This window comes from Littorina saxatilis, linkage group LG9 (genome assembly GCF_037325665.1).
Source record: "Littorina saxatilis isolate snail1 linkage group LG9, US_GU_Lsax_2.0, whole genome shotgun sequence".
NCBI classification, from domain to species: Eukaryota; Metazoa; Mollusca; class Gastropoda; order Littorinimorpha; family Littorinidae; genus Littorina; species Littorina saxatilis.
This window is the reverse complement of record NC_090253.1, coordinates 66,707,905-66,731,271: the sequence shown is the minus strand read 5'-3', so window position 1 is coordinate 66,731,271 and position 23,367 is coordinate 66,707,905. Positions and strand designations below refer to the sequence as shown.

Genomic DNA, 23,367 nt, shown 5'->3' with positions numbered 1-23,367 from the left:
AGTCTGAAACAGTAAGGTCTTAAACCAGAGAAAGTCTGAAACAGTAAGGTCTTTAACCAGAGAAAGTCTGAAACAGTAAGGTCTTTAACCAGAGGAAGTCTGAAACAGTAAGGTCTTTAACCAGAGAAAGTCTGAAACAGTAAGGTCTTAAACCAGAGGAAGTCTGAAACAGTAAGTTCTTAAACCAGAGAAAGTCTGAAACAGTTAGGTCTTTAACCAGAGAAAGTCTGAAACAGTAAGGTCTTAAACCAGAGGAAGTCTGAAACAGTAAGGTCTTAAACCAGAGAAAGTCTGAAACAGTTAGGTCTTTAACCAGAGAAAGTCTGAAACAGTAAGGTCTTTAACCAGAGAAAGTCTGAAACAGTAAGGTCTTTAACCAGAGAAAGTCTGAAACAGTAAGGTCTTTAACCAGAGAATGTCTGAAACAGTAAGGTCTAAAAGGGCGTTCCTCTGTACACTACACACACACACACGCTAATACACACCACACACACACACACTGACACACACGCTAATACACACACACACACACACACACTGACACACACGCTAATACACACACACACACACACTCACACACACGCGGCGCACAGCACAGAGTAAAGTACTGCGGGAGACCACTGCTCATCCAGTTTTTCATAGGGAGAGCCCATTCATAATGCAAGGGAAGCAACTCGTTTTCCTGACAGCAGGAAGTGAGCCACCAAGATGGTGGCAGGGTTTGTGTGGGCAGATCAATCATCCTGTTGATGTGTTGTTTCTTCTTTATGTATTAGGTCTTCAGGTATATTTCTGTTTATTTTTTACGTAATTTTTGTTTTAGCTGTGTACTTTTTGAGTCTTTATCTTGTCGTGATTTGCTGTGGACTGCTCGCATGTTTGTTATGATACCTTCAGTTCAGTCTCAAATCTCCGGCTGTGAATAATACATTGTTTTCAAGAGCTGACTGTGTTTGTTGTGGCTGTTACCCACAGGCAAAGCGACCTGTCTGGATCCTGATTGTGGTGTCAAAGGTTACCGCTCTCATGTGAATGGCTTGTGCAATGTATGTTGTACTTGCAGCAGCTTTTGTTGTCACTTATCAGCAACGAAAAGTCCTGGGCATCAACAGGCTGTTCTTTCCGATTCAATTCTCATTAATCGCAAGTCATTACTGATTAAAAGAGCTCTAGAGCCTTCGACAATGTCATAAGCTTCCGTGAGCAACAGCGTAATTAAGTACCAGCAGGTGTGATGGGTCGATGGGGTTATTACTTCACTATTGAAATTGAATTTTGACTCTTCCATCTCTGCCTCGATCTGCTTCAACTATAGTGCCATTAGTGGATGTCTGTCTGTCTGTATCTCTGTCTGTCTGTCTGTCTGTCTCTCTCTCTCTCTCTCTCTCTCTCTCTCTCTCTCTCTCTCTCTCTCTCTCTCTCTGAATAGTGTGTGTGTGTTTGTACTAGTTTTCCACACAAGCTCCTAAGGGTTATGAAATTGTGTGTGTGCGTGTGTGTACTGCGTCAAAGTGTTTTTGTGTGGTGTATCACTGTATGTGTGTGTGACAGTAAATACTAGAACGTACCAATGCTGTTAGTCACTTAGTGTTAAGACCAAAAACAGAGTAAGTCAAAACTAACTCAAAGGCAGAGTACATACTACACAAGGCAAGGTTTCATTTACTAATACTAGTGCGCCCTGCGCCATTGCAGCATTAAATCTGAAAATGTCCCATCACAATTCCCTTCAGTGCGTCAAAGGGCACATTGAGATTACGTACCATTGCACAACCAAATGTACACTTTACATCGGACTACACACACACACGCATGCACACACACACACTCACACACACACACACACAGATAACACGATATAGCGGTTAATTCTCAGATGGCACCATGTGGCACCATTTTGCATCTTTGGTCAAAATGCGTACAGGCCTCTTTTGCGCTTTTTGCCTTCGATTATATGTCCCATCGGAATTTGGTTGAGGGGGACAAATGTCCCATTGCCCTTTTCTCCCAGGCTAAACCCTGCAAGGAGAATTTACTGTCTGCAATGACTACCCTAGCACAGTGCTCACAACTTGAATCAATGATGGAATGTTCAGACACCAATTGTAAGGTTAATATTCCCGGTGTATCTTTCCAAAGCCCAAATTAAGTCTCTTCGAGGCAATTGGAGAAAGTTATACTTTTGGTCAGGAGTATCCCTTCCTGCGAAAGCAGAATTGTTTTATGAATTAACCAAGTGGCTTTTTGAGTTAATTAGTTCATTTAAAAAACATTACTACTCTGCTCAGAATGTACAGTCAGAGCAGGGGCTCACATCCATGAGAGGTGGCATAGGAAAAATGTCCTGGACAATGCAAAAGTGATAGGAAATTTGTCCTGAACAAAAATAAATCGATAGGATTTTCTCTTCGCAACAAAACGTAAATTTGATTAAACTTGACTAGTTTCCTTTTCCTGGCACCAATTTTTGTTTCGGCAGCATGTTGCTTTTGCGAGGGAAAAAACGCGATTGGAGGCAACTGTCAACCGGCTTGTGGCATTCAGAGTTGTGACCCTTGGAAGCTCTTCTAGTCTCCCCAAGTTTCGTCTGCTTGGAGAGACACAACGCTTTGCAAAACATCGATAAAATAGCAAATCAAACTACTGTAAATAGGAAAGTACTGACAATGTCCGGATCAAATGAAAGCATAATCGGACAATGACCACTTTGTGACAAAAACAATAGGACATATGTCCTCTTGCATAAAAAATGTATAGGACATTTGGAAAATATATATATATATATATCCGTGTATGTCCGAAGTGGATGTGAGCCCCTGTCAGAGTGTTGATTTATGGTAGTTGTCCAAATCGAGGGATTACGTTATTCCATGTAAAAAGCAGGCCAGATCTGAGATGTTGAGTCGGATGATTTATATATATGTATATATGCAGGTAGGACTGTTGATCAAAAGACAACTTTGTATTGCTTTTTTTAATTTTTTTAATTTTTTTTTTTATAGTAAACCATGTAAATGTTTTAGACCAAATGGTGTTGCTGAAACTGCAATCCCAAGTAACAACTTTAGCAAAACTTTCACACCTAGCTTTCACACCTAACTCTTACTCGTCCAGAAAAGTAAGCCATGGTTCTCACAGCAAATCATTTGTCTTGGGGAGTCACATGACGTTACGACTCACGTGACCTGCCAGTCACAGTGTCGCTGTCACACTCCGTCATATGTTCAAGTTATGGGCCCTTGGGGTCACGCATCCTTACTTTGGGGTCATTCGTCAAACCGTGACACGCCAGTGTGTTGGCTGGGTCAAGTCTTCTAGGCTTTTCTTCATACTAATGGGTTTCTTGGTCCCTCTAGAAAGTTCTGGATCTCCTCTACTTTGGTACACTACTATTAGTGTTACCCCTGCCTTCTTTTATGTGTGAGAGATTCAGTGACTGGAAAGATGTTTGCCTGTACAGTGGTGTAAATGTGCTGTGTGGAGCAATTAATGTGATTTTGTGTTCGTTTCTTGGTGTTTGCATGAAGTGAGTAGGTACAGATGATAGTTTTAGTCTCTGGATGATCAGAAAGGGAACAACAATAGACTGCAGGTGAGAAGGGAACAACAATAGACTGCAGGTGAGAAGGGAACAACAATAGACTGCAGGTGAGAACAACAAGATAACAATGGAACACATAACTGATGAACACATAACTGATGAACACATAACTGATGAACACATAACTGATGAACACATAACTGATGAACACATAACTGATGAACACATAACTGATGAACACATAACTGATTAAGACATAACGTTGAAACCGGTTCTTCGTTTTTTATTGTCCGTGTTTCTGGTGACTACATCTCTCTATGGGATTGTTTTTTTGTGTGTACATTTTTATTCTGAAACCTCACTGTCAGAATAGTTTGAGTTTATTTTTATCATTACAATTGTAGTTTTTTGTTGCACCATGAAAGCCAGAAGCTTTGATTTGAGGAACAACTTTGGAGAACAGAATTACCTGCTGTCCAGTTATTGTTTTTTCAAACAGAAAATTGGAAGAAAGTTGTACAAATCTTGTAGATGGACAAGCTTGGAGTCAGACAGAATTTGTTGTTGTTGGCCTCTCTCAGCACAGCACTGAAGACGGAACCTTAGGTTCTCTTCTCAAGTCTCAAGTGGTTATTAGCAAAAGACAGATCCAGAAGTGATTCTCACAGCACAGCACTGCAGACTGAACCTTAGGTTCTCTTCTCAACTGGTTATTAGCAAAAGACAGATCCAGAAGTGATTCTCACAGCACAGCACTGAAGACGGAACCTTAGGTTCTCTTCTCAAGTGGTTATTAGCAAAAGACAGATCCAGAAGTGATTCTCACAGCACAGCACTGCAGACTGAACCTTAGGTTCTCTTCTCAAGTGGTTATTAGCAAAAGACAGATCCAGAAGTGATTCTCACAGCACAGCACTGCAGACTGAACCTTAGGTTCTCTTCTCAAGTGGTTATTAGCAAAAGACAGATCCAGAAGTGATTCTCACAGCACAGCACTGCAGACTGAACCTTAGGTTCTCTTCTCAAGTGGTTATTAGCAAAAGACAGATCCAGAAGTGATTCTCACAGCACAGCACTGCAGACTGAACCTTAGGTTCTCTTCTCAAGTGGTTATTAGCAAAAGACAGATCCAGAAGTGATTCTCACAGCAACATCAATGCTTGAAAATGATAATAAGGAATTGGGAAATAGCATGAACTCAGCTTCTTCTTTTTCTTTGTGCTTGTGTGTCAGAGTCACTCGGACCCCATAGTTGTCTTTCTTATCTTGTGATTGAGTCTGGATAAAGGTCCATCAGTTGTCATCTTCAGCCATACTTAAAAATATATAAATTTACAACAACAGGAGGGGTCAGGTGATGACATGTATGATTGTATTGACGAGTGTTGAAGGTAACAAGTAAATACTCAAGAATTTCTGTTAAAGAAGCATCTGTAACAACAACGAAACGAATGTAATCACCAGAAAAATGACAAGGAACAAAGCAACAACAAACTCAAACACATTCTCGCGCACACACGCATGCATGGATATACGCACATATATATATGCGCACACACCACACACACACACACACACAACTACACACACACACACAACAATTATTACACACAATTTCTTCATTTCAAGTTGTCAGCTGCCAGACTAATTGGACCGTAGTGTACCCAGCAATAGATTACTAATCAAACGGGAAACGGGGCAAGCGGTTAGTCTGTGTGGTCTGTGTGTTTAACACAAGGGTTATTTACAGGCTAACACAGAGCTGCTGGCAAGCCCCAGGTTAGACCAAGATTAGATTACATCAGCGCCTGTGCTGTTGTGTCAACAGTTGTGTGTTTAAAGCATTGCTCTCTCAGTCATTGGTCATGAGCTGGCAAGGACAATTATATCATGGTTTGTTAAGTTGTTGGAGGAGAGTGACTTAAACTGTTTTGTTTGATCAGGTAATGGTTGTGACCTTAAACTTTGCAGTGTTGATATACTGCTACAGGTATGTTCAATTGTTATAGCTAGGCACTGTGATCTTTTGGGTACTCTGATCTTACGGGTACTATAATATAATGATCTCCCTGTGTGTATATATACATTCTTTTTAAATTGCATGTTGTTAAGTGAGTCAAAAGGTATGTTATTTTTGTTTTTGACACAGGCAACAGACAATAAAGTTGTAACATATTATTGTTCTGTCTGTTCTTCTTGTGTATTTTGTCTTGTGTTGTATAGTGTGCTGTATTATACTGAATTGTATTATGTGCCTTTGTTGTTTTCTCTGCTCAATAAAATGTCTTTGGGCTTGCGCCAGTGGCTTTGAAGGTTTTAAGCCACGGCTTACTTGACTTCTTACACTGTGACAGAGGTTTTCCCTGACCATTGATTATGACTGTGACAGAGGTTTTCCCTGACCATTGATTATGACTGTGACAGAGGTTTTCCCTGACCATTGATTATGACTGTGACAGAGGTTTTCCCTGACCATTGATTATGACTGTGACAGAGGTTTTCCCTAACCATTGATTATGACTGTGACAGAGGTTTTCCCTGACCATGCATTGATTATGACTGTGCAAGTTATAAGGTAAACACAGAGGACAACATTCACTGACAGGTGGGAACGTTCGGCACCACAATTAACACCTGCTGTGTTTCCTCGTTTCTGTGTTGTTTCTCTTGTTTGTGACGGGGTCTTAATCTTGCTTATTGATGTCTCAGCGTTATTACGGAATGGTCTGTTTTCACTTTAATTCATACTTGACTGTGGCACAGTTGTTTTCCCCAAGGATTGATGACCATGAGGATTGATCACCGTTAGGATTGATCACCATTTGGAGTGACCCCCATTAGGAGTGATCACCATTAGGAGTGATCACCATTTGGAGTGACCCCCATTAGGAGTGATCACCATTAGGAGTGATCACCATTAGGAGTGATCACCATTAGGAGTGATCACCATTAGGAGTGATCACCATTAGGAGTGATCACCATTAGGAGTGATCACCATTAGGAGTGATCACCATTTGGAGTGACCCCCATTAGGAGTGATCACCATTAGGAGTGATCACCATTAGGAGTGATCACCATTAGGAGTGATCACCATTAGGAGTGATCACCATTTGGAGTGACCCCCATTAGGAGTGATCACCATTAGGAGTGATCCCCATTAGGAGTGACCCCCATTAGGAGTGATCACCATTAGGAGTGATCACCATTTGGAGTGATGACCATGAGGAGTGTATAAAGTACATGAACACAGGCACAGATACAGGAAGAGACGGGGAAGTACTTGGAAGTTTTACACTCTTGTACAACTGTTCGTTCTCATTTATTTTTGATTTTGTTTCTTTGTTGTATAACAGTACAGGCTAAGTTATTGATCAGTGAGATTCAGCGGCCCGTGTTTTAACTTTCTTACTTGCACTGTGTCAGATAGGTTTTCCCAAATCATTGGTAAGTCCACTGTGCTGCAGGTAAAGAAAACACAGGTAGAGATAGAAAGAAGTAAGACAGGGAGAGATAGAAAGAAGTAAGACAGGTAGAGATAGAAAGAAGTAAGACAGGTAGAGATAGAAAGAAGTAAGACAGGTAGAGATAGAAAGAAGTAAGACAGGGAGAGATAGAAAGAAGTAAGACAGGTAGAGATAGAAAGAAGTAAGACAGGTAGAGATAGAAAGAAGTAAGACAGGGAGAGATAGAAAGAAGTAAGACAGGGAGAGATAGAAAGAAGTAAGACAGGTAGAGATAGAAAGAAGTAAGACAGGTAGAGATAGAAAGAAGTAAGACAGGTAGAGATAGAAAGAAGTAAGACAGGTAGAGATAGAAAGAAGTAAGACAGGTAGAGATAGAAAGAAGTAAGACAGGTAGAGATAGAAAGAAGTAAGACAGGTAGAGATAGAAAGAAGTAAGACAGGGAGAGATAGAAAGAAGTAAGACAGGTAGAGATAGAAAGAAGTAAGACAGGTAGAGATAGAAAGAAGTAAGACAGGTAGAGATAGAAAGAAGTAAGACAGGTAGAGATAGAAAGAAGTAAGACAGGTAGAGATAGAAAGAAGTAAGACAGGTAGAGATAGAAAGAAGTAAGACAGGTAGAGATAGAAAGAAGTAAGACAGGTAGAGATAGAAAGAAGTAAGACAGGTAGAGATAGAAAGAAGTAAGACAGGGAGAGATAGAAAGAAGTAAGACAGGTAGAGATAGAAAGAAGTAAGACAGGTAGAGATAGAAAGAAGTAAGACAGGTAGAGATAGAAAGAAGTAAGACAGGTAGAGATAGAAAGAAGTAAGACAGGTAGAGATAGAAAGAAGTAAGACAGGTAGAGATAGAAAGAAGTAAGACAGGTAGAGATAGAAAGAAGTAAGACAGGTAGAGATAGAAAGAAGTAAGACAGGTAGAGATAGAAAGAAGTAAGACAGGGAGAGATAGAAAGAAGTAAGACAGGTAGAGATAGAAAGAAGTAAGACAGGGAGAGATAGAAAGAAGTAAGACAGGGAGAGATAGAAAGAAGTAAGACAGGGAGAGATAGAAAGAAGTAAGACAGGGAGAGATAGAAAGAAGTAAGACAGGTAGAGATAGAAAGAAGTAAGACAGGTAGAGATAGAAAGAAGTAAGACAGGTAGAGATAGAAAGAAGTAAGACAGGGAGAGATAGAAAGAAGTAAGACAGGGAGAGATAGAAAGAAGTAAGACAGGGAGAGATAGAAAGAAGTAAGACAGGTAGAGATAGAAAGAAGTAAGACAGGTAGAGATAGAAAGAAGTAAGACAGGTAGAGATAGAAAGAAGTAAGACAGGTAGAGATAGAAAGAAGTAAGACAGGTAGAGATAGAAAGAAGTAAGACAGGTAGAGATAGAAAGAAGTAAGACAGGTAGAGATAGAAAGAAGTAAGACAGGGAGAGATAGAAAGAAGTAAGACAGGGAGAGATAGAAAGAAGTAAGACAGGGAGAGATAGAAAGAAGTAAGACAGGTAGAGATAGAAAGAAGTAAGACAGGTAGAGATAGAAAGAAGTAAGACAGGTAGAGATAGAAAGAAGTAAGACAGGGAGAGATAGAAAGAAGTAAGACAGGGAGAGATAGAAAGAAGTAAGACAGGGAGAGATAGAAAGAAGTAAGACAGGTAGAGATAGAAAGAAGTAAGACAGGTAGAGATAGAAAGAAGTAAGACAGGTAGAGATAGAAAGAAGTAAGACAGGGAGAGATAGAAAGAAGTAAGACAGGTAGAGATAGAAAGAAGTAAGACAGGTAGAGATAGAAAGAAGTAAGACAGGTAGAGATAGAAAGAAGTAAGACAGGTAGAGATAGAAAGAAGTAAGACAGGTAGAGATAGAAAGAAGTAAGACAGGTAGAGATAGAAAGAAGTAAGACAGGTAGAGATAGAAAGAAGTAAGACAGGGAGAGATAGAAAGAAGTAAGACAGGTAGAGATAGAAAGAAGTAAGACAGGTAGAGATAGAAAGAAGTAAGACAGGTAGAGATAGAAAGAAGTAAGACAGGGAGAGATAGAAAGAAGTAAGACAGGTAGAGATAGAAAGAAGTAAGACAGGGAGAGATAGAAAGAAGTAAGACAGGTAGAGATAGAAAGAAGTAAGACAGGTAGAGATAGAAAGAAGTAAGACAGGTAGAGATAGAAAGAAGTAAGACAGGTAGAGATAGAAAGAAGTAAGACAGGTAGAGATAGAAAGAAGTAAGACAGGGAGAGATAGAAAGAAGTAAGACAGGGAGAGATAGAAAGAAGTAAGACAGGGAGAGATAGAAAGAAGTAAGACAGGTAGAGATAGAAAGAAGTAAGACAGGTAGAGATAGAAAGAAGTAAGACAGGTAGAGATAGAAAGAAGTAAGACAGGGAGAGATAGAAAGAAGTAAGACAGGGAGAGATAGAAAGAAGTAAGACAGGTAGAGATAGAAAGAAGTAAGACAGGTAGAGATAGAAAGAAGTAAGACAGGTAGAGATAGAAAGAAGTAAGACAGGGAGAGATAGAAAGAAGTAAGACAGGGAGAGATAGAAAGAAGTAAGACAGGGAGAGATAGAAAGAAGTAAGACAGGTAGAGATAGAAAGAAGTAAGACAGGTAGAGATAGAAAGAAGTAAGACAGGTAGAGATAGAAAGAAGTAAGACAGGTAGAGATAGAAAGAAGTAAGACAGGTAGAGATAGAAAGAAGTAAGACAGGTAGAGATAGAAAGAAGTAAGACAGGGAGAGATAGAAAGAAGTAAGACAGGGAGAGATAGAAAGAAGTAAGACAGGTAGAGATAGAAAGAAGTAAGACAGGTAGAGATAGAAAGAAGTAAGACAGGTAGAGATAGAAAGAAGTAAGACAGGGAGAGATAGAAAGAAGTAAGACAGGGAGAGATAGAAAGAAGTAAGACAGGTAGAGATAGAAAGAAGTAAGACAGGGAGAGATAGAAAGAAGTAAGACAGGTAGAGATAGAAAGAAGTAAGACAGGTAGAGATAGAAAGAAGTAAGACAGGTAGAGATAGAAAGAAGTAAGACAGGTAGAGATAGAAAGAAGTAAGACAGGGAGAGATAGAAAGAAGTAAGACAGGTAGAGATAGAAAGAAGTAAGACAGGTAGAGATAGAAAGAAGTAAGACAGGTAGAGATAGAAAGAAGTAAGACAGGTAGAGATAGAAAGAAGTAAGACAGGTAGAGATAGAAAGAAGTAAGACAGGTAGAGATAGAAAGAAGTAAGACAGGTAGAGATAGAAAGAAGTAAGACAGGTAGAGATAGAAAGAAGTAAGACAGGGAGAGATAGAAAGAAGTAAGACAGGGAGAGATAGAAAGAAGTAAGACAGGGAGAGATAGAAAGAAGTAAGACAGGTAGAGATAGAAAGAAGTAAGACAGGTAGAGATAGAAAGAAGTAAGACAGGTAGAGATAGAAAGAAGTAAGACAGGGAGAGATAGAAAGAAGTAAGACAGGGAGAGATAGAAAGAAGTAAGACAGGTAGAGATAGAAAGAAGTAAGACAGGGAGAGATAGAAAGAAGTAAGACAGGGAGAGATAGAAAGAAGTAAGACAGGTAGAGATAGAAAGAAGTAAGACAGGTAGAGATAGAAAGAAGTAAGACAGGGAGAGATAGAAAGAAGTAAGACAGGGAGAGATAGAAAGAAGTAAGACAGGTAGAGATAGAAAGAAGTAAGACAGGGAGAGATAGAAAGAAGTAAGACAGGTAGAGATAGAAAGAAGTAAGACAGGGAGAGATAGAAAGAAGTAAGACAGGGAGAGATAGAAAGAAGTAAGACAGGGAGAGATAGAAAGAAGTAAGACGGGTAGAGATAGAAAGAAGTAAGACAGGGAGAGATAGAAAGAAGTAAGACAGGTAGAGATAGAAAGAAGTAAGACAGGTAGAGATAGAAAGAAGTAAGACAGGTAGAGATAGAAAGAAGTAAGACAGGGAGAAATATATCGGCACCAGGATTAAGATTTCTTTTCCATTGTTTGTGATTTTGCTTCTTTGTCTTCAATGATAGTTTTGCTTGTTGATTACTAAGTGTAAAAATCAAATGTGGCTTGTACTATTTTCACTTTCACTTTCTCTTTCATACTTGACTGTGTTAAAGATCTTATCCAAGAAAATTGATTGTGACTGAGTAGGGGAGGTGAACACAGGGAGAGTGAAGATTAAGTGGGAGATGCAGGAAGTTAAGTTTGTTTTTTCTTCGTTTTTTTTGGCAAGAGTATATATATTGGTTTGGTTATTGAATACTGGTGTCGGAGTCTAATTCTTGTGATTTTGTTTTGTTGTTCTTGTTCTGTTTTGTGTCTTTCAAGCTTCAGTTATGCTGTTTTGCTTCTTGGGTAGAAGATTTAAGCCATATGCCTGTTAGATCATGTAAAAGAGAGAGCACACACACACACACAAACTCGCACACACAATTGCACACACGCACATACACACACACACACACACACACACACAGCACAGCACAGCACAGCTAATACACACACACAGACACACACAACCACACACCAAACGGACAAAGAAACCACAAGTCTGTTAATGTGGATTGTGATATATGCTGTTACAATTACAACTGTTCTAGTAAATCTACCTTTGTTTGTTTGCAGATGGAATCAAAGATGACAGCATCAGCAAGCTAGCCTGGGTACTAATGGCTCTTCACGCCTCCTAGTTGACACAGCCACCGCTGTACATGTACCTAAATAACACCATGCTTCAGTGATTTCACCCTGGCACTCCCAGCCATGCGTACCCCATCATGGACGTATCACAGCGAAGGATGCGTGCATTATTAAACAGCAGCTGACAACCAGCCCCGATCCTGGTGCTGGTGTCATTGGGTTCATTTTTATCACGTCTGTTGGCACCGGCAGCTCGTCTGGCCCAGTTTGGCAGTTGGAATTCAAACAGACTGGGGAGTTGCATGACTTGCAATGAATACTGTGCTCTGTGACTGGCTCAAGTGACACAGTGTCATTGAATACTGTGCTCTGTGACTGGCTCAAGTGACACAGTGTCATTGAAGACTGGTTTGCCTTTACTTTATGGCAGCAATTTATTGAAATGTAAGGATTCGTGTGAACTCTGTCATTTTAAACAGTAATTGCTCAGTCGATCAACGAGTGATTGCTCTTCAGCACAGTTTTACTTTGTGACAAAAAGACATTAAGAAAAAGAAACTTTAGCAACAGGTTGGGAATTAGACCATGGAATTTGATCACTTCAGAGGATTCGAAGATCATAAATGTTGATCGATGCATCAACTGTGCCTGTTGCGCAGAGAGTTTGAAGCATAACTTTGAAAAATCAAAACCTCAAGTGTCCTTGTTGAACGATCGCTGAGAAGTGTACGGAGAGCAGGACAGAATGTGGTCAGGTGTTGAGAGATACAGCAAAATGTCAGCGTGTGTGTGAGAGTTTGCGGGTGTGAGACACACACCACCCCCCTGGTCGCCTTATGGGCGCTGGAGCTGTCAGTGGTCATAGCACCTCCACCTCTCGCGCTGTCAGTGGTCATAGCACCTCCACCTCTCGCGCCAACCAAATCTTCCCCACGCCCGCCCCTACCCCCTCTGTCGCTCCCGGCAACCCGACCAGCCAACCTCTGACCCCTGCGCCTTGGCAACAAGTGTCTTCATCATCCCCTCAGCCGCACACGTCGACGGCGTTGGTGCAGTCCTCTCCCGGTGTGGGAAGGGCCATGCCAAACAAAGTCATGTCCTGCGAGACGTGTGACAACACTTTCACTTTCTTCAAGAGAAAGGTCAGTTCCTTCTCTTACCCTCTCTACCCTGTCTTTTTACATTTAGTCAAGTTTTGACTAAATGTTTTAACATAGAGGGGGAATCGAGACGAGGGTCGTGGTGTATGTGTGTGTGTCTGTGTGTGTGTGTGTAGAGCGATTCAGACTAAACTACTAGACCGATCTTTATGAAATTTGACATGAGAGTTCCTGGGAATGATATCCCCGGACGTTTTTTCCATTTTTTCGATAAATACCTTTGATGACGTCATATCCGGCTTTTTGTAAAAGTTGAGGCGGCACTGTCACACCCTCATTGTTCAATCAAATTGATTGAAATTTTGGCAAAACAATCTTCGATGAAGGCCGGACTTTGGTATTGCATTTCAGCTTGGTGGCTTAAAAACTAATTAATGACTCTGGTCATTATTAAAAATCTGAAAATTGTAATTAAAATGATATTTTTATAAATCGATCCAAAATTAAGTTTATCGTATTCGTCATCATTTTCTGATTCCAAAAACATATAAATATGTTATATTTGGATTACACACAAGCCCGGTAGCTCAGTTGGTAGAGCACTGGACTTGTGATCGGAAGGTCGCAGGTTCGAATTCGGGCCGGGACGGACACGGGTCAACTTTATGTGCAGACCCAGAGACGGAAGCCATGTCCCACCCCCGTGTCATCACAATGGCACGTAAAAGACCTTGGTCATTCTGCCATAAGTGCAGGTGGCTGAATACACCTAAACACTCAGACACCTGGGTAGCGCGACTCCGTTGCTGCTAGCTTTCCACTGGGAGGAAGCGACCCGAATTTCCCAGCGATGGGACAATAAAGTAATGAAAATGAAAATGAAAATGAGAAAAGCTCTGAAAATTAAAAATATGAAAATTATGATTAAAATTAATTTTCCGAAATCGATTTAAAAACAATTTCATCTTATTCCTTGTCGGTCTCTGATTCCAAAAACATATAGATATGATATGTTTGGATTAAAAACAAACTCAGTAAGCTAAAAAGAATAGACATACAGAAAAGCGTGTTATCCTGCTCAGCGCGACCACTACCACACTATTCTGGCTTGTCGATTTCACTGCCTTTGCCACGAGCGGTGGACTGATGAAACTACGAATATGCGGTCTTGGTGAAAAAAGCAGTGCGTTCAGTTTCATTTTGTCAGTTCGACAGCTTGACTAAATGTTGTTATTTCGCCTTACGCGACTTGTTTAAGTCTGGCATAGACACACAGACACACACACACACACAGACACACACACACACACACACACACACACACACACACACACACACACACACACACACACGCATGCACGCACGCACAATCTTAGAACTTATGCTTTTTTGGAGTGTGATAGATCACTCATACACTTCCCCTGCGGAGAAGAGCTAGAATGTTCCTCTTGCGGAATCCTTAAATTAAGACAAAAAGTAACTACCAAACCTAATTGTTTTTGGCCTAATTGTCATCGGAAACACCATTTTTGTTGGTGTTGTTGTTGGCCTAATTGACTTACTAAATGATCGAAGGAATAACTTATTGATCATGAAATTACCAGGCAATCCAAATCTCCACAATTTTGCGGATATCCGCAAAAACAGAAAAAAATAAATAAAAGAATAAAAAAAACAGTGCCTGTAACTAACATGTTTTAAAGTTTAACTTTAAAGGTCCTTGTCTACATTTTTATACCGAAATCGCCATTTGACCATTAAAATGCAGAGTCTATTATCTACAAATATCAACAATACACCCCCTTTCGATCAGGAAAGACGAAGCCAGTGTAGCTGTTTGAAAATTCATTGTAGTATTCCAGCGTAGTACATACTCATAGTAGGATATCCTTATTTGGAAAATGCCAAGCGCAAAACTCCTCTCAAATCCCGTGCATTTCGTGCGTTTATAAAAAAGCGTGGACAGCGCTCCAGTGTCCAACTGTTGCTGCACTTGTTTTGGCGTGGCTATAAGCATAGTGACATGAATTTGATTGGTCAGTATTTTTAGGCAAAGCACATGTTCTCAGCAAACAGAAAACAAAATATTGGAAGCGTGAGCTTCAAGTCGGCGCTGGCAGTAGCCAGACGACGATAAAGAATCAGCTGCGCACCCCCCACTCCGCTGCATCAATGCCAGACATCTGGATGACTTGTCCCACAAGTGCAGCGTAACTTACAGATACAGATACCCAAAAATAAAATCTTTTTTTACATATATTTTTTTTCTATAATTTTTTTCCCCATATGGTTCGTTCATCATTTGACATAATTTTGTATCGAAATCTAACCATAAGATTATTGAAAAAAAGCAAAAAATGTAGACAACCACCTTTAACCTAGGTGAGACGGAAAAAATTGCGTTTTTCTTTATATGCATGATTTATCTGTCACCAGTGGGGGTTAAATTCATATAATTTACAAGGCCATATGGATCCCACAAGGGAATCTAGGTGGACCCCTGCACCCCTGGCATTTTTGATTTCCTTGAAGCTTTTGTTATTATTTGAATGGATTGCCTGAATGAATGACCATGTTGTGTTACTGATTGCCTGAACTTATGACCATGTTGTGTTACTGAATGTTTAATGACCATGTTGTGTTACTGAATGTTTAATGACTACGTTGTGTTACTGAATGTTTAACGACCATGTTGTGTTACTGAATCTAACAGAAACTGTGCAAGGACTGCCACCGGTCGTTCTGCTCGTCGTGTCTGCCCAAACCCCCCAGCAACCAGCGGCAGACCGGCCGGCAGTGTGGCAAGTGTGTCATCCTGACGTCTGGCCGCTTCACACGCCAGCAGCTACAGGCCTGGAGGGTCAAGGACATGCGCTGCTTCCTGGACGCCCGCAACATCCCCACGGAAACGTGCAAAGAGAAGCACGACCTCATCGACCTTGTGTTGCTCCACTTCTGTCTGGAGTCGAATTCTGTGTTACGGGAGCAGAGAGAGCACGACAGGCTGGTGGGAGAGCTAGCGGTCAGTCCATTTTGTTTTTCTTTCTGTTGTTGGTGGGTTTCTTTTCTTTTTTCTTTTTTTCTTCTTTTTTCTTTTTTTGTTTTAGGGGGGGGGGGGGTATATTTGTTAGCTGATTGCTTGCTTCCTTGCATGGCATTGTCTGAAAGTGACATATTGATTCAGATTCAAAACTTTTATTACTAAAGGAATAAGTTTTTAGGCTCTGCCTAATCTTGCAACCTGTCCCTAATGAACACACACACCGTTACACATGACATATTTCTAACAGAACGTTTAAACAGTAACAAATAGTAAAGTATTGACAATGCAAATAAAGTTTAAACAGCAAAAAGCAGTAAAGTATTGACATTGAGTTTGCAGTTGTCATAAAGCTAACAACCCTGGCTATAAAGATATGAGAGAGAGAGAGAGAGAACTGTTTGTAGGATATTATCAGCAGCGTTAACCTTGATAGTTCCTATCATTCTTTATACATCTTATGTTCAATTGCCTTCCGTCTTGTGTATACATAGGAGCAACAGCTAGTTGGTGAGAAAAACAATTTATTTTTAATGAAAACACAGCAGAAGTATTTGATCATGAGTGCTTGAACACAGGCTGTGGGCATCTATTGTAAATTAGTTTTGTTTTCTCCACTTTTGACTATGGTAACAATGATTGTTATGACTGCAGAATAAACAAGTCGCGTAAGGCGAAAATACAACATTTAGTCAAGCTCAGTCGAACTCACAGAATGAAACTGAACGCATTGCATTTTTTCCGCAAGACCGTACACTCGTCTGTCTACCGCTCGTGGCAAAGGCAGTGAAATTAACAATGCAGAAAAGCGCGGTAGCGGTTGCGCTGAGGAGGATAGCACGCTTTTCTATATCTCTATTCTTTTTAACTCTCTGAACGTGTTTGTAATCCAAACATATCATATCTATATGTTTTTGGAATCAGGAACGGACAAGGAATAAGATGAAATTGCTTTTAAAATGATTTCGCAAATTTAATTTCAATCATAATTTTTATATTTTTAATTTTCAGAGCTTGTTTTTAATCCGAATATAACATATTTATATGTTTTTGGAATCAGAAAATGATGACAAATACTATAAACGTAATTTTGGATCGTTTTATAAAAATATAATTTTAATTACAATTTTCAGATTTTTAATGACCAAAGTCATTAATTATTTTTTAAGCCTCCAAGCTGAAATGCAATACCAAAGTCCGACCTTCGTCGAAGATTGCTTGGCCAAAATTTCAATCAATTTGATTGAAAAATGAGGGTATGACAGTGCCGCCTCAACTTTTACAAAATGCCGGATATGACCGTATGACGTCATCAAAGACATTTATCAAAAAAATGAAAAAAACCGTCTAGGGATATCATACCCAGGAACTCTCATGAAAAATTTCATAAAGATCGATCCAGTAGTTTACTCTGAATCGCTCTACACACACACACACACACACACATACACCACGACGCTTGTCTCGATTTCCCCCTCTATGTTAAAACATTTAGTCAAAACTTGACTAAATGTAAAAACAAGCAAGGTATGTTTAAGGAACGTTTAATTTGATTTTTATTGTGATTGTGATTGCAGGATCGAATGCGTAACAGCAGTTTCTACGCAACCCCCACCTTACCCAACCACGTGTCGCGCAGTCAGGACCCGTCTCCTGTCAGAGACCTTGACCCCCAGGTCACCCTGTCACATGACTCCCCAGCCAGCCAATCACGCACCTCTGTTCCTCAGGCTAGTCAAAGTCAAGGTCAGCCTGAAGGTTGGGACTGTTTGCTTGCTTTGAATTTGTTGTATGTGTGGGAATGGATGGGTGTAACTCTCACACATGATATATGCATGCACTGACATGCTCACACATTTATTTCCCCTCTCCCCATTCCATGTATGCATAAAATTATGCATATAAAGCGTTTTAGTTTCACTTCACCGCTGGTATTTCAAGTTGTCTCATGCCAGGCTAAAATGCTTCTCGGAAGACGAAGTTTGCTAGGTAATATGCATATTTTAAAACAAGTGAGAACACTCAGGGAATGACATTTCATTTCAGCGTGTTGCTGTTTGTTCTCATTTTCACTTTCTCCCTTAAAGTTTGGAGTCAGAATATCAGATGTTAAGCTTATGAATTGTAGGGTAAATTTGTAACTGTAAAAAAAATGATTGATGTGGCCTTAATGATGAAATAATTGAATGATTCTGCCTGTGACTTTCAGAGGGTGACGATGAAGGGGAAGAAGGGGAGGCAACCACAAACATTCCAGACATTGAAGAGAGAGACAACTCTGAGGTGTTCCTGTCCAACCATTTACGAGAACGCCAAACGAGAGAGATGAGGGAGGCGATGCGAATACTACAGGAAGAACTCGACCAGGAACAGGTAGCGTTTCTTGACTTGAACCATGTCACTCTTGCACCTTAATCTTGATACATGTACTTGGGTATACTTTGTGTTCACTGCCGAGACCTGTGAGTTTTAAAAGGGGCTTTCCACTGTATTTGGCATCACTTTGCACAGCACAAGCTTTTCCTCTGTTGTGTGACAGCCATACATGACGAGGGAAAGCGCTGACAATACTGCTTGCATAGCCTTGAACACCATTCTTTTCTACTGTTTTGCATCGCTGTGCACAGCAGTTTGTTTGCGATTTCTTAATGTGAGATAATAAAGTTAATTTGATTTGGGCTTTGCATTGCAAAACATAACTTTTTCCTCTGTTGTTCAACAGCCGGAGACCAGACCAGGCATCGTACGGGCCAACATTGACGACCTTGAGACAGCCGACTCAGCAGAGAACATGACGGTGCGGCAGCTCAAGGAGATCCTGGTCAACAACTTTGTGGATTACCACGGCTGCTGTGAGAAACACGAGCTGGTGGAACGAGTCAAGCGACTGTGGGTGGAAACACAGGCCAACAGACAGAGAGGTCAGATGTGTGTGTTTGTGTGTGTGTGAGAGGGGGGGGGGTTAATGGGTTGGTGGGTTCCTGTGTGAGTGGGTGTGTGTGTGTGTATCTGGTATGTGTGTGTGCGCGCTTGCAACTGAGATTTACCAGAAAGTGGTAAAATGACTGAATGTCTTTTTCTCTCTCAATTTGCATTTGGTTTAAACTGTTTAATTCAACGTTTGTGCATTATTTACAAAAAACGCATATTGAGTAAACAACAACAAGCATAATGCTTATAGTGCAATTTGCATTTCATGATGGGTGAATGCCACTTGTTGGTGAATGCCATGCTTTACCGCAAAGTCTTACAACTGTGCACTCCATTTTGCAGCGGCAGATATCTTATACGACAGCACTCCGACACAAACCACAGATCCTGCCTCCACCGAGGAAGGACAGAAAGGTCAAGGTCGTGACCCTGAGCACGACGTTTGTAAGATCTGCATGGACGCCGCCATTGACTGCATACTGCTGGAGTGCGGTCACATGATCACGTGCACCAAGTGCGGGAAGCGCCTGGCCGACTGTCCCATATGCCGGCAGTATATCACACGGGTGGTGCATGTCTTTAGATCATGATGTTAGCCCTGCGTCATAGCTCACATCTTCTTCATCTTCAGCGTTCGACGGTTGTTTCAACAGCTCACAGCAAACTGCTCCGTCTGACGTCAGTATATCAAACTTTAGGTCATGATGTTAGCCTCGCTTGGGTTAGAGTTAGATAGCTTACATCTTCTTCAGCGTTCAACGGTTGTGTCAATTGCTAACAGCAAACTGTCCCAACTGCCATCAGTATATCACACCTTTTCACACTTTACATCATGATGTTAGCCCTGCTGTAGGCAGAATTAGATAGCTCACAGCAAACTGTCAATGGCACCTTGAGATGTGCAGGTTGCACTGAAACAACAATTTATTAACTACAATCAAACTTGTTTCCGACGATCACCCAAGGGACTGCCCAAAAAAGGTTGTTATAAGACAGGTGGTCGCTATGGAAAGGTGAATAATGTAGGGAATGACTCGTCGGGCATCCTTTGGGGTTGTCGCTGTGAGCAATGGTCGTTATCGAGAGGTTCGACTGTATAATGTCGTGAATCTTTGCTGTGACCAGATGGTGAGGCGAGGGGCTGGAAGAGAGATACACGTTGTATATCAGGCTAGTTGGACTGTATAATGTCGTGAATCTTGCTGTGACCAGATGGTGAGGCCAGGGGCTGGAAGAGAGATACACGTTGTATATCAGGCTTGTTGGACTGTATAATGTCGTGAATCTTGCTGTGACCAGATGGTGAGGCCAGGGGCTGGAAGAGAGATACACGTTGTATATCAGGCTAGTTGGACTGTATAATGTCGTGAATCTTGCTGTGACCAGATGGTGAGGCGAGGGGCTGGAAGAGAGATACACGTTGTATATCAGGCTTGTTGGACTGTATAATGTCGTGAATCTTGCTGTGACCAGATGGTGAGGCCAGGGGCTGGAAGAGAGATACACGTTGTATATCAGGCTAGTTGGACTGTATAATGTCGTGAATCTTGCTGTGACCAGATGGTGAGGCCAGGGGCTGGAAGAGAGATACACGTTGTATATCAGGCTTGTTGGACTGTATAATGTCGTGAATCTTGCTGTGACCAGATGGTGAGGCGAGGGGCTGGAAGAGAGATACACGTTGTATATCAGGCTTGTTGGACTGTATAATGTCGTGAATCTTGCTGTGACCAGATGGTGAGGCCAGGGGCTGGAAGAAAGATACACGTTGTATATCAGGCTAGTGTGCCTGTGCGTTTTTGTGGTTCAACAATCTGTTACGTGTAATGTCCTTAATCTTGCGTCTACAAGATGATGAGACAATTGCACCGGAATAGAGAAACATGTTGTATGAAGCATGTATCAACCATGATATCCTGGATGTCTTTGTTAGGAGGTGGTGAGGTATTGGACAGGGAGAGGGATGCATGATGTATTACGAATTTAATAATCAAGATGTCATGAATGTCTTCGCCATGAAGAAATAGAATGTCAGAGTGTTTACATGTGTTTCACAATGTAAGTCGTATGAAGATTGACACTGATGTTAATCATGATTAATCTTGAAGGGGTGAAGGTTTTAGACTGTGATTGGTTCACAAGTTCAGTTGTATTAATAACAGAGGCCTGAAAGTGGAGACATTTGCTGTCTGTTTTTTTCTTTAGGCTCTGTCTGGTGGGCGTATTTTTACCAATTTATTTTAGACAAAGTTTTGTTGGATCCATTGAGGAAATTTGGTTTGCTTTTAAATTTACAGCTAAGTGATAATGTGCACAAAACTGAAATGTAAATCAAAAACAAGGTTTTGAAGATACATACCTTATGTAAAGTTTGATTAGATGTTGTCTCTTTTCAAAGGGAAAAATAAAAATAAAAAGTTGTATTGATTATGAGATTCGGACAGCTAGTGGGTCAGTTGTGCAACTCCGTGGATTAGAAACATCCTTATGAGCAGGATTGAACAGGCAGACATGTTGGAGAACATGTTGTGCTTGATCAGAGTTTGCAAAAGCTAACACTAACAGTACCAAAATTATACCACTGACTGATATTATGTTATATCAATAGGTAGTGAATGGTAGTTGACTTGAAAGATGTGTCACTAGTGGTAGCAATAGCATTTTTAGCTTTCTGTTCAAGTGAGTCTCGTAAATCATACTGTATGATCAGTGTAGAAACGCTGTTGAATTGGATCAGTGTAGAAAGGCTGTTGAATTAGATCAGTGTAGAAAGGCTGTTGAATTAGATCAGTGTAGAAAGGCTGTGGAATTAGATCAGTGTAGAAAGGCTGTGGAATTAGATCAGTGTAGAAAGGCTGTTGAATTAGATCAGAAAATGTTTAGACACAATAGCTTAGAGGTGAATCAAATTATGGTCTTAACCTGTATTAAACAGGCATGGGAATTGTCCGCCGAAAGGCACATTTCCGCCGATTATTTTTTTTGTTCCGCCGAAAAAGGAAATAAGGAAGGCAAAACGGTTGTAAAAGGTGAACGGCAAACTGGGAGCTCACATCACACCAACTTGCTCAATTTGGCTTCTTTGGAGAATTTTTTCTGGGGGAGCATGCTGTCGACTTTGATATTACTTACACATTTTCAGCCTTTTTTACTTTTTCCAATTCCCATGCCTGATTAAACCTTCTACACAGGTAAATATTGTTGATGTACATCAAAAGTAAAAATCATGTGAAAGTTTGAAATTAATCTTTATATGTGAAAAAGTAGCAGGGACACAGAAGTTGATATGTATATTTCGTCACGAAAGCACCAATAGTGCCAGTCTCATGTTATTTCCTGGAAATTCAGGTGTAATGTACGTAGTTTATTGTAGTTCTGATCCAGTGATTTCTGTCTGGCGTGCAGAATGTTGACAGAAAGATACAAAACCGTGGCAGTCATGTTGGTTGTGGTCGTTTGCCTTATTTTACTGTAACCTTTTCCTCATTCTGGACTTTCAACTTCCATTGATTTGACAGATACAGCTTGCTTTCATGTGACCTCAACTGTCATTCATGTGACCTCAACTGTCATTCATGTGACCTCAACTGTCATTCATGTGACCTCAACTGTCATATGTCAGACACTGCAGATCTGTTGAGACTTGTACAGGGGATAGGAGCGTTCTTCAACTTAAACACATACAACAATTCAACAGCCTGGCAGCTTTTAAAGGGATACGACTCATCTTTTAAAGGGATATGACTCATCTTTTAAAGGGATATGACTCATCTTTTAAAGGGATATGACTCATCTTTTAAAGAGATATGACTCATCTTTTAAAGGGATATGACTCATCTTTTGAAAAGTAAGTTTGTAACTGACCTTAGTGTCAACCGTAAAGTTAATTCAGCAAAAGGAAAATCCCACTCTGTACAGAATGACGCAGCCGGGCTGTTGTGTTGTGGTATGTGTCCAAGAGGTAAGCTCTTGTCCCATGTCACATCTTGTCCCATGTCACATCTTGTCCCATGTCACATCTTGTCCCATGTCACATCTTGTCCCATGTCAGCTCTTGTCCCATGTCAAGTCTTGTCCCATGTCAAATCTTGTCCCATGTCAAGTCTTGTCCCATGTCAAGTCTTGTCCCATGTCAGCTCTTGTCCCATGTCACATCTTGTCCCACGTCACATCTTGTCCCATGTCACATCTTGTCCCATGTCAAATCTTGTCCCACGTCACATCTTGTCCCATGTCAAATCTTGTCCCATGTCAAATCTTGTCCCATGTCAAATCTTGTCCCACGTCACATCTTGTCCCATGTCACATCTTGTCCCATGTCACATCTTGTCCCATGTCACATCTTGTCCCATGTCACATCTTGTCCCATGTCAAGTCTTGTCCCATGTCACATCTTGTCCCATGTCAAATCTTGTCCCATGTCAAATCTTGTCCCACGTCACATCTTGTCCCATGTCACATCTTGTCCCATGTCACATCTTGTCCCATGTCACATCTTGTCCCATGTCACATCTTGTCCCATGTCAAGTCTTGTCCCATGTCACATCTTGTCCCATGTCAAGTCTTGTCCCACGTCACATCTTGTCCCATGTCACATCTTGTCCCATGTCACATCTTGTCCCATGTCACATCTTGTCCCATGTCACATCTTGTCCCATGTCACATCTTGTCCCATGTCACATCTTGT

At 40.8% G+C, this 23,367-nt stretch overlaps 1 protein-coding gene across 2 annotated transcripts; it reads left to right on the top strand.

Annotated features, from left to right (window-relative positions):
- Positions 1–691: 691 nt before the first annotated feature.
- LOC138976883 (E3 ubiquitin-protein ligase RNF34-like) lies at positions 692–23,346 on the top strand. Of its 2 annotated transcripts, none has more exons than XM_070349770.1 (7): positions 692–784; positions 11,595–12,751; positions 15,423–15,731; positions 17,327–17,495; positions 17,959–18,122; positions 18,472–18,670; positions 19,023–23,346. In XM_070349770.1, exons 2-7 carry the CDS (start codon positions 12,446–12,448, stop codon positions 19,268–19,270), a joined length of 1,395 nt encoding a protein of 464 aa, XP_070205871.1. In that variant the 5' UTR covers positions 692–784; positions 11,595–12,445; the 3' UTR covers positions 19,271–23,346. The 2 variants fall into 2 exon arrangements, with proteins under 2 accessions (XP_070205871.1, XP_070205870.1); XM_070349769.1 differs by having other exon boundaries at positions 17,327–17,507.
- The last annotated feature ends 21 nt before the right edge of the window (positions 23,347–23,367 follow it).

Bases quoted from the DNA above. Each gene is read 5' to 3' on its own strand.
- LOC138976883 (XM_070349769.1), top strand. From the start codon at position 12,446: ATGGGCGCTGGAGCTGTCAGTGGTCATAGCACCTCCACCTCTCGCGCT. The intron at 17,508-17,958 runs GTTGGGACTGTT...TGTGACTTTCAG, and splicing joins AAGTCAAGGTCAGCCTGAAG to AGGGTGACGATGAAGGGGAA. The intron at 18,123-18,471 runs GTAGCGTTTCTT...GTTGTTCAACAG, and splicing joins AAGAACTCGACCAGGAACAG to CCGGAGACCAGACCAGGCAT.